General features: G+C 35.4%; 1 protein-coding gene across 1 annotated transcript in view; it reads left to right on the forward strand.

Moving 5' to 3' along the window:
* The first annotated feature begins 1,765 nt into the window (after positions 1-1,765).
* esama (endothelial cell adhesion molecule a) overlaps positions 1,766-12,690 on the forward strand; it is a 168,459-nt gene continuing 157,534 nt past the window's right edge. The window contains exon 1 of the mRNA XM_061961891.2: positions 1,766-2,174. Coding sequence (XP_061817875.1) covers positions 2,117-2,174 — 58 coding nt within the window. The 5' untranslated portion in view covers positions 1,766-2,116. The remainder of the gene's footprint in view (positions 2,175-12,690) is intronic.

Raw genomic sequence — 12,690 nt, forward strand, 5'->3', positions numbered from 1 at the left:
AGATAATGCAAGCATGTTTAATACATATAGTTAATATTGTTAACAAGTTAAAGGTGTTTAATGATAATACAAGCATGTTTAATACATATAGTTAATATTATTAATAAGTTAAAGGTGTTTAAAGATAATACAAGCATGTTTAACACATATAGTTAATATTGTTAACAAGTTAAAGGTGTTTAATGATAATACAAGCATGTTCAACACATATAGTTAATATTGTTAATAGGTTAAAGGTGTTTAAAGATAATGCAAGCATGTTTAACACATATAGTTAATATTGTTAACAAGTTAAGGTGTTTAAAGATAATACAGGCATGTTTAACACATATAGATTCCTTTCTTTCATGAAGACAAGAATATAAGTTGGTGTATACCTGATTCTGATGACTTGCATTGATTGGAATCAGACAGTGGTGCTAAAAACGTCCGCATTTTCGAATGGAGGAGAAAAAAGTCCTCCTTTCTGTCCAATACCACATGTAAGTGGTTGGTTTTTGGCATCTTATTTGTCCAGCTTCCGTACTCCTTTGTATACACTTTACAAGAAATACATTGTCGGCAAACTCTGTAGCTTGCTAGCTTGTGCACGCCAGCTTTCTGAGACTCTTGTTTTGTTAGCGCAACTGTGCAACTATGCAGTCGGTCTTTGGAGTTTTGACGACAGGTACGGCGCCAGAGTCTGTTAAAATAAAGTGTTTCTCGCCTTCCAGTCGGTAATTTTAATGAGCTGGCAGCAGCCAGCGTCATCTCAGAAGACCCTCGGGTGCCGTGAATGTCAATCAAGTGACGAAAGTGACGTCATAGTGAAGATTTATGATCGCTCATTTTTAGGACTATTTTTTTAATGGCTGGCTGGTGATCGACTGACACACCCTCCGAGATCGACCGGTAGCTCGCGATTGACGTAATGAGCACCCCTGCTATAAGGGAATTATGCGTAATGAATAATGGACAAAAACAAGCAAGTAAACAACGATTAATAACCAAAGCATTCACATCTTGTTTGAATAAAGTGCAACCAACGTTTTAGGTTGAATTAACAAGAGGTAACAATTTCTGCTCACGTTTTAAAAATGTAAGCAATTTTCGATAAAAGTACAGCAACCAACATTTCAACAGTAGATTTATCTACTAAATAACCTGGCCATAGACTATAAATAAAATTGTATGTGTGTCCAAATATCAGTGTTTTTTAAGTTGATTTAAATGATGCAAGCAAGCAATAAGAACCAGTGATTAATCATGAAAAGTCGAAATTTAATAGTGTGATTAACTTAAAGAAATGAGTCATTTGACAACACTAATTTGAATATAACAGTATGTTTTTAATATTATTCAAACATATATCCATTAATTATACATTATTCAAACAAGTACGCGTATACTTACCTTTACTGTGTGTGAAGTGTGATGTGCGAGTGTTGTTCACACAGTCATTATAATGTTTGAATGATATAATTTAATTGGATTTATAAGTGTGAATAGTTACATCTATCATATTTTACAATGAACTGTTGCTGCTGCACTTGTGCTAAATTACTTGATGCGTATTTTCATCAAGTTAGAAGAATCTACGTAGTAAAAGTCGGATGCGTCGTATTTGTTTTTCAACATAAAAGCTTACCCATAGACACGAGTGACTGAAAATAGCTTAATTTATTTTAAAACCGGATGTTGTGTCAATTAATGAGAAATACTTGACAACAGCTTAAACCGAGTCTCTCTCTCTCCTTCTCTCTCCGTGTGTGTGTGGGTAAGAAGACTGTGATGACAAGTTGCAGAGTTTCTCTCTCCAACCTCTACAAGGAGGGACTTGCGGATGCAGCCGAGCGGAAAGAAAAGAGGACGCGGAGGAAAATTCACATTTTGTTGGCGGACCCTCGGTGGTGAAGGCGCTCTTCCACTTTTCAATTGGTTCGTCAACCTGAAAGTCGGAAAGAAGAATTCCTGGGCTTGAGGGGCTCAGGTGGTTTTTATATTTCCTCACCTGAAGTGTCCCTTAATCTTCCTAGCTTGGAGTGTTTTAAACCTGAGGTCAGATTCAAACTAGCAAACAACTGGACTGGAAGGACTTTGTCGAACTCAGAAGTTGAAGGTGTGGTTTACCTGAAACATGGAGGTCACCAGGAAATTTGCTCTGCTCTCCCTTACCTGCTTGTGGATGCTGACAGGTGAGTAAAAAGCTTATTTTCACATTTTTTAAAAATACGTTTATGTTATGTATATTAATCATATGGCAATAAGTAAGAGTCCCAAAATGGATCTATACACCTGGGTTGTCCAAAATGTGGCCTGGGGGACATTTGTGGCTCCTGCATATTCTAAAAATAGTCATCATCAAAAACTAGATGAGGCAATTCCTGAAGGAATTGCGTGTGAACGCTCCAATGCTGAAGTTAAACTGAAATGCTGACAGAATGTAGTATGAATGTAAGAATAGTTTGAATGTTGGAATGGTTTGAATGTTGAAGAGTTTGAATTTCCAGGGAAACGGGAATTTGTTTTGGAACTTGGGAAAGTGTTAGTCTGAATGTCCAGGATGAGTGGAATGTGTTGATGTTGGAATGGTTTGAATACGTTGAAAAATGTGGGAATTGTGCAACTTGGAAAAATGTACCATTCATTTCAATGGGAACTTCCTGGAATTTTGGGAAAAGCGGGATTTTTTTGAGAATCATTAGGAGCATGGATGTCCTGAATGAGCTGAATTGGTTGGTGTTGTTATTGTTTAAATTGGTCAAGAAATGTTGAATTAGTAACGGTTTTTAATTGAGAAAATCCTGGAATTTCGGGAAAACCGGGAATTTTTCTAGTTCCTTAACCAACTTGTTTTTTGAAGGGTGGAAATAGGTTACCAAAAAACAGGAATTCCTGGAAATTTGTTGGATGTGGAAAAATGGTAGTTTAAATGTCCAGGATGAATGTGTTGAAGGTGGAATTCATTCATTCATTCATTCATTCATTTTTATTTATCTCCTTAATTGATGTGCATCTTTGATCAATAGACAATTATGATACAGAATGGAAGTTTGAAAAATGACCAATTCATTTTGAATGGGGAAAATGCAAAAAAAAAAAAAAAAAAAAAAAAAAAGGAATTATGGGAAATCCGGGATTTTTTTTTTTTTAGAATTGTTGAATTCCTGAACAGGCTGAATATCTTGAAGTTAGAACGGTTTGAATCAGAATGTGGGAATTGTAGAACTTTGAAGAATGTCCCATTGATTTCAATGGGAATTTCAGAAAAATTGGGAATTTCGGGAAAAGCGGGAATTTTTTGGAAATGGTAAAAAACATGAATGGTCTGAATGAGTTGAAATGGTTGGTGTTGACATTTTTTCAAATCGGTGGAGAAATGTTGAAGTAGTAACATGTTGAATTGAGAAATGGTATTATGGAATTCCTGGAATTTCGGGAAAACCGTGAATTTTTCCAGTTAAAAAAAAACAACATTGTTTTTTGTCCTGATTAAGAGGAATGTTTTGACGGTGGAACGGTTGAAGTGGGTTGAAAAATGTGGAAGGAGTAGTCGCTAGAAAAAAGGGTGAAAATAAGGCTTTGGAACAGCAGGAATTCTGGAAAGTCCTGGAATTTTTTTGAACTTGGAAAAAAGGCAGTTTGAATTTCCAGGATGTTGGAATATGTTGAAGGTGGAACGTTTTGAATAGGTTGAAAAATTTGGAAATGGTGGAAGTTTGAAAAATGGCCAATTCATTTTGAATGGGAAGAATGTCCCGGAAAACCCGGAATTCTGGGAAATCTGGGAATATTTGGAATTTGTTAAGGGAAAGCCCGCGATTCTTTCACCAGTGATGGATGACCCAGTTTGAAGTTGTAACGGTTTGAATCGGATGAAAATTGTGCGCCAAAATCTAGAGAAGAAGAAGAAGTTGTTGAATAATAATAAGTAGATGAATTTGGTGTAGAAAACCATATGTGTGAATGCTTTGGAGCATTCAAACAATTATCTGGGTTTAGGGATTGACAAAATGGCCTATAATCTGTATAGCTAATATATACATATTGCAGCCTCGTGCGATAGCAATATAGATCACAATATGATATTCAATATGTAAATGCTAATAGAACCATTTCAAATCAGGTAAAGGCTTCTATTTTAGCTGCTGACATATGCAGTAACATATTACAACATTTTCAGTTGTATTATTTTTTTCATATCTATTATTCATATATATATATATGTGTTAATTTACTGTTAATATCTGACTAATTTATGTTGTAACATGTTCCTATCTACATTTCTGTTAACATGTAATTATTCTTCTGTTGTTTGGATTCTCAACATTAGTTTTGAGCATGAGTATTGATACAATACCAAGTAGTTAATGCGGGTGTAAGCAACCCGCGGCTCTTGAGCCGCATGCAGCTCTTTAGTGCCGCCCTCGTGGCTCCCTGGAGCATTTTTAAAAAAGGATTGAAAATGGAAAAAGATCGGGTGAAAAAATAAATTTTTTGTTTTAGTATGTTTTTTGTTTGAGGACAAACATGACACAAACCTTCCCAATTGTTAGAAAGCCCACTGTTTAATATGTTTGTGTGTGTGCTTCTCTGATGAGACTATATGCTGAACATCGTTTTGTCCTACTAATTTTGGCGGTTCTTGAACTCATCATAATGTGGACTGTGACGCAACAGTTTGTTTACATGTAAAATCTTCCACCCCTTCTTTGTCTCATTCTGTCCACCAAACGTTTCATGCTGTGCGTGAATGCACAAAGGTGCGCTTTGTTGATGTTATTGACTGGTTGGAGTGGTAATCAGGCATATTTGGTCAGTGCATAACTGCAAGCTAAACAATGCTAACATGTTATTTAGGCTAGCTGTATGTACATATTGGATCATTATGCCTCGTTTGTAGGTATATTTAGCTCATTTAGTATCCTTTACTGTTATCCTCTTTGTATATCATTTAGTTTCGCATGTCTCATGACACTTTATCTGTATGTAATATTCTGCATTTCAGATAGTTGTTTGTGTGCCATGTTGTTCCAGACCACAGCAAACATTACCTAGCTTGCCAAAAATTTTAATAAATCTATTAAAATAAGACAGCCTGCTGTTACCTTTAACTTTGACACACACATCTATACCTTTGGCTATTAAAAGCCAGTAATTTCCAGGAGTTATCTCACCTTCTGAGTAGCCTCTGATTTACTAATCTTTTCTAATGTTGTAAAATTGTGTAGAATAAATATTACATTTCAACATTTCTGTCAACGAAGATTTGCTTCAGCCTGCCATACATAGTCATTTTGATAGTAGGCTATTATAGCTAACATAAAAACGTACGTCATGTGTTGCCTTCATTATAAGACTTACAGGTATATACGACTTTTCAATTTTGCGGCTCCAGACAGATTTCTTTTTTGTATTTTTGGTCCAATGTGGTCTATCTGTGTTGGCCCTGCGATGAGGTGGCGACTTGTCCAGGGTGTACACCGCCTTCCGTCCGAATGCAGCTGAGATAGGCTCCACCACCCCCCGCGACCTCAAAAGGGACAAGCGGTAGAAAATGGATGGATGGATGGTCCAAAGTTGCTCTTATAACGTTTTCGGTTGCTGACCCCTGAGTATATGGGACAGTATATAGTCATAACAATGTTGATACTTCAAATTTTCAGGATGATGGAATAATCCAATATCCAGATAAATACACGGGATGTGATGTAACAATATCAATTACATATTTCAACTTGGGCTGTCAACGTTTACTCGTTAATGCATGTGATTAAATACAAAAATGTGCATAATCATAAATGAATCAAAATTAATCACACCATTTGTAATGGGTTCCCTCCGGGTACTCCGGCTTCCTCCCACCTCCAAAGACATGCACCTGGGGATAGGTTGATTGGCAACACTAAATTGGCCCTAGTGTGGAAATGTGAGTGTGAATGTTGTCTGTCTATCTGTGTTGGCCCTGCGGTGAGGTGGCGACTTGTCCAGGGTGTACCCCGCCTTCCGCCCGATTGTAGCTGAGATAGGCTCCAGCGACCCCGAAGGGACTAAGCGGTAGAAAATGGATGGATGGATGGGATTTGTAATGATTGCACGTAAACCTGGAAGTCTGCACCTATTGATACACGGTGCAAAGATGAGTGATGAGAGGTGGCCAATTTCAATTTGAAACACACTCCGATGGAACTGAGGTAATTTGTTGGCATTGCAGCGACAAACTTTCTCATTATCGGCGTACAACAATTTAAAAATAGCGTCTTAAAGCCAAGCACAAACAGGTTTTCTGCGGGGCATTAAATGTAATTAAATACATTTTGCGGAAATTAAGGCCTTAAATGGCTTTGAATTCGATGTCCAGAGGCATTAAAATGTTTATACAGTTGTAGGACTGTGCCGATTAGTATTAAGTCAATCAATCGACCGGTAAATGAAAATGAACTCAATAACTTTGCCGTCATCGATAAATTGCTGCACCTGTCTGTGTTTCTTTTCGTAGGCTGCAACTTTCAAACTGCAGACGAGAGGTCTTGTAAGGTTTGAAAGCATGAAAAGCGCTGCCCCCATACGGCAAATGAAACGGTTCTGGAGTCCCAAACTTTGCAATTCATTGGTGACTGTAGGCGGTTAGTCTTTAACTGTGACATCATGTCATGTTCATGTTCACAAACAAGACAATTCTCACAACAGACACAACTTATTCTCTGACATTCCCACAGTAAATGCATGAGTTCCTTTACTTTATACTTAAAGGGGAACATTATCACAATTTCAGAAGGGTTAAAACCATTAAAAATCAGTTCCCAGTGGCTTATTTTATTTTTCGAAGTTTTTTTCAAAATTTTACCCATCACGCAATATCCCTAAAAAAAGCTTCAAAGTGCCTGATTTTAACCATCGTTATATACACCCGTCCATTTTCCTGTGACGTCACATAGTGATGCCTATACAAACAAACATGGCGGATAGAACAGCAAGCTATAGCGACATTAGCTCGGATTCAGACTCGGATTTCAGCGGCTTAAGCGATTCAACAGATTACGCATGTATTGAAACGGATGGTTGTAGTGTGGAGGCAGGTAGCGAAAACGAAATTGAAGAAGAAACTGAAGCTATTGAGCCAAATCGGTTTGAACCGTATGCAAGCGAAACCGACGAAAACGACACGACAGCCAGCGACACGGGAGAAAGCGAGGACGAATTCGGCGATCGCCTTCTAACCAACGATTGGTATGTGTTTGTTTGGCATTAAAGGAAACTAACAACTATGAACTAGGTTTACAGCATATGAAATACATTTGGCAACAACATGCACTTTGAGAGTGCAGACAGCCCAGTTTTCATCAATTTATATATTCTGTAGACATACCCTCATCCGCTCTCTTTTCCTGGGGGTCTGGTGGCAGATTTCTTTGACTTTATCGTTGGAAATGCATCTGCTTTGAGTGTCGCAGGATATCCACACATTCTTGCCATCTCTGTCGTAGCATAGCTTTCGTCGGTAAAGTGTGCGGAACAAACGTCCAATTTCATGCCACTTTTGCATCTTTGGGCCACTGGTGCAACTTGAATCCGTCCCTGTTCGTGTTGTTACACCCTCCGACAACACACCGACGAGGCATGATGTCTCCAAGGTACGGAAAACAGTCGAAAAAAACGGAAAATAACAGAGCTGATTTGACTCGGTGTTTGTAATGAGTTTGAGAAAATGGCGGAATGCTTCCCGATGTGACGTCACGTTGTGATGTCATCGCTCCGAGGGCGAATAATAGAAAGGCGTTTAATTCGCCAAAATTCACCCATTTAGAGTTCGGAAATCGGTTAAAAAAATATATGGTCTTTTTTCTGCAACATCAAGGTATATATTGACGCTTACATAGGTCTGGTGATAATGTTCCCCTTTAACTTGCTGTCCACTGTACCCATTTTAAACAACTGAGAGGGTGTAAAATACAACCCATTCAATATATTTAATTGACTGAGCTTATTTGTATGCATCTAAAGGATGCAAATATCATGTTATTATGTGTTATTCTTTTTTAAAGACAGAGTAAATGCAGATCTAAATGCTGCACTGTAAAGTTGTATATAGGTGTGTTTACTATCTGTACCTTGTTTGCTATTTCATTAAAAATACTTTGAAAATGTGCACTTAATTCTTACTATACTTGCTGTCACCAAGTTTTAAGCAAATTAATGACTTGCAGTTAAGTAAAATGTTTTATTACATTTTGGATTTCAATTGCATCTGTGTCCAAATATTGGGGTATTTTCTTTAGCAAATTTTAAATATGAAAGCGAGTAATAACCTATGATTAATAATAATTATGGATTAATCATAGTACGAGTGTGAGTAATCTTATTAAAAAAATAATCACTTGACAGCCCTAATTTAAATTATTTCCTATTGGCTTTGATAAAAATGTTAGTTTTTTGCCCTGAAAGTCAAAATATCGCTCCAATCACTGTAATACCATTTACTGATACTATACTTTGCCTCGTTTTTTGTATTTATCTGCCCACCTTTACTTATCTACACTGTAAAAAATTACCGTAAAAACTATGGCAAGCAATTGTTAAATAGCAACAATGAAATACCGTAAATTCAAAACTAGTTTATCACAGTAGTAAATGCAGTGGATTCCTGCTAGCCAAGAAACAGTAGATAACCTAAATTACTATGGTTATAATACATAGAAAACACATGACTTTGCTGTGAAAATAATTAAATATTGTACAATGCATTTGCAAATACTGTAATGTAACAAGCATGCAAATGCTAGTGATTTACGGTATTATTCTGGCTAAAATTAAGATTTTGCAGATTGCACATTTATATGTACAGCATACCTTAATTGGTTTAGGGGTTTGTGTTAAAGCATTAGCTCAGTTAAATTTTGGCTAACAACATGTTTTCTTGTATTTTTGTGGTAAGTCGTTTCAGACATTGAGGAGTTATGTCTATGTGCTTCATTGCAAACTGCATCGAAATGAACCACACTGTGTGTTTAAGTGTGTTGGAACTGGTTGCACGTAGCTATTTAACAGATACAGAACATTTAAGGCTCATTTTTAATAGCTCACTCGAAGAAACAAGTTGTGGAAGGCCATGTTGTGAGTTGTCCAGTGAAAGGTTGTACAAATACTTTCAAGTTAAAATCCTTATTTACAGCTCACATGTTTCAAAAACAGGCATTTTGCAGAAACTAGTAAAGGTGACAGGGCAGCGCACTGGTGAGCGCTCGTGCCTTCACAGTGAGAAGGTTTTGAGTTCGACTTCCGGGATAGAGGGTTTTTCAGTGAGGAGTTTGCATGTTCTCCCTGTGACTGTGTGGGTTCTCTCCGGGTACTCCGGCTTCCTCTCACCTCCAAAGACATGCACCTGTATGGCATCACTAAAATTGGCCCTAATTTGTTTTATGGTGAATTCCTGGCAACCACAGGAATTATATATCAGTTTATTTCATAGTAATTTACCATAAGCAAAAACAGTCATCAAGTGTAAAAGTAACAGACTAAACATCAACATACCGTGATGTCCTGTACATCGTGACTGTATATTTTTTTTGTGAATTTCTCGCAGCCACAGCTGTCTGTATTTTACCATAAATTGTGCAGATTTTTTGTCACAGTGTCGTTTTTTGTATCCTTCCACAGCATGCACGTCAAATTTGTTTTCATTGAGGGCCACATGTTAATTATGGTTGCCCTCAGAGGGCCGCTTTAACAGTGAATAATATATGAATGTAAATGTATAAGGATTCGCATCATGATATTACATAATTACTTATGCATTTGATTGGTATATATTTTTTTCGTACGCTGTAAAAAATGATTTTTAGATTTTACTGTTAAAAACTGGCAGCTCAGTTGCCAGAATTTTACCGTAAAAATTGTGGTGTTTTTTAATTTTATTTTTTACAACATATTACTGTAAATGGAATGGAAAAAAGGGTAACACTGTTTTTTTACAGTAAAATTCTGCCAACTAAGCTGATAGGTTTTTTTTTTACCATGAAATCCACAGTTGTTTTTTTATTATATTATTGTAAATGAAAAAAACAAAACCAAAGTGGATTTTACCGTAAAATCTGTCTGTCATTGTTACAGTGTACAATTTGATGGGTAACTTGTTTTGTAATCATAAGTCAAGCAGATATTAAGGTATTTATCTTTATTTCAACAGAACGATATTTTGGAACATATGATCATGTAATATTTTGTTGCATTGTTAGGTAATATTAAAGTACCAGTAAAGTGGAAAAACAAGTTGACTTTACATACTAAATTGTGTTAATATAACAAATAATAGTGACAATTTTTCAATTGATATATGGTGAGTGCTATCGACAGTTTAACAATATCAACACACTATTTAAACTTGCTCCTGATTCTGCTCCTCTGTGTGTAACATGTTTAACCTATCCTCCAGTGACACAGATACTTGATAATGATACTTAAGATACCAAAAAATTGAATGTATTTGCCGTAATGGAGGTGATTAATATTAGCTTCGAGGAGCGACTCCACACTGTGTATGGAGATACATAATTAGGTGATAGATGCTTGTCAGCCGGGGGGACTACAAATCAATACAGTGTCAGTCAGAGGGGAACAGTGGTTGTGAATGGCATTAAAAAGCATTAATCAGCAAAGACGATTACATATTTTTCCCATTAAAATCCATATATAGTGTTTTATTTGATTTATCGATTAATGGAACAAACTAATTGACAGCTTACTCAACTACTGAGATAATCGATAGCTGCAGACTTAAAAGAAATATAATGGGGAGCGAATGCAGAAACGCATATAGGCAAGCATCATTAGGACTGATTTTGTGTCAGTCGGAGACCTGGTTGGAGGTGCTAATATTTCCATAATATTAGAATATGCCCACCCATCTTACGCATGATATACATGCTGGCAATATTTCCTTTATAACCTTTGACATAAATCTGACATGTTGGATGTTTTTTCTTTATTAAAAAAATATATAATTTTGCATATTTTGACCTATATCAGGTTGGTTTTAGCATGTTTAATAATATGTATTGATATAAAGATTAGCAAACCTTTGCAAGACTCCATTTCAGTTGATCTGTTCAGTGACTCTGACATTTAAGAATGAATCGTAACCCATTAATGTATAAGTACAATACCAGATAATATCAATTTGTTTTTCACTGAATTTGAAACAAGTGTGTTACAAATGATTATGTCTTCCAGGGAAGAATAATCTCTTTTATAGCTTCTGCAACATTGGCTCATCTGTCATTCTCTCCAGCTTTGTATTAAAATGCCTACTTCTGCTGATAACTATACAGTACTATCGCCCCTCCCCCCTACCCTTTGTCATCTTTGCCATCTAGAAAAAATGGGACATTGGTACAGATGCTTGAGATTTTCTCAAATGTTTTATGAACGACAAAAGCATGAATTATTCATTCTGGTCAAAATGGTGAAGGGTAAATAGGGTAACCGCAGTAACACTCCCGACGGTTAGTATTACAGTTTTGAATTCAAATGATCGAAAACCGTGATTGATAACTGCACTTTGATAAACTTACGGACTGACTGGTGCCAGCTCGCTAGCTTAAACGTCTATTAACGTCTTTCCCCATTAAAAAAAAACATACCCCAACCTAAACTTATGTAAACACATTGCTGTCTGAGCAACTAAGACAGGGGTGTTCAAACATTTTGACTTAGGGGGCTGCATTGGGCTAAAAAAAATTGTCCTGGGGCCAAAAGCCCCTTCATGTAAAGAAACAATATAAATATGTACACACATATATATATATAGACTATACATATATGTGTACATATATATACATGTTATATGAATATAATATTACACACACACAAACTCACATCTATACATATATATATATATATATATATATATATATATATATATATATATATATATATATATATATATATATATATATATATATATATATATACATATATATATATATATATATATATATATATATATATATATATATATATATTCATCTTTAGTTTATTTTGAACATGGATACAATACAAAGAGATTCATTTTTTTAAATTCCCTATTTTTTTTGTTTAAAAAAGGTTCAAGATGTTTAACATAATTTTTCTTTATACTTAGTTTGAACAGTTTCTTAAACTGAATCATATTAGTGCTTTGTTTGATTTATTTTAAATCGTTTTTAATCATATTTACTTTTATATTGTTTTTATATTGTTTTATATTTATTTATTTTTGTTTTTATTCAGTCATTGGTGGAGCTAAGGATAATATTTTAATATTGTTTTTAATATTGTTGTGCAGCACTTTGGAAACATTGTTGTTTAAATGTGCTGTACAAATAAAGTGGATTGGATTGGATTGGATTTGCTGAATCTATTCTATAATTTAATTTCATATACTGATATGCTCAAGTAGTAAAGTTCTTAAGTGTCGTACGTGGATACACATGTTTTAAATGAGATTTTCCTCTAAGATTATAGTTCTCCTCTTTTGTTGAGAAGAATTGTTGTACATTCTTGGGTAGCAGGTTATAGTTTGCTTTATACATAATTTTAGCTGTTTGCAAAGGAACTAAATTATTGAATTGCAATATTTTTTATTCACTAAATGAAGGGTTTGTATGTTCTCTATATCCAACATTATTTATTATTCTAATTGATCTTTTTTGTAACACCGTTAGTGAATGAAGT

Source organism: Nerophis lumbriciformis, linkage group LG09 (genome assembly GCF_033978685.3).
Source record: "Nerophis lumbriciformis linkage group LG09, RoL_Nlum_v2.1, whole genome shotgun sequence".
NCBI lineage: Eukaryota > Metazoa > Chordata > Actinopteri > Syngnathiformes > Syngnathidae > Nerophis > Nerophis lumbriciformis.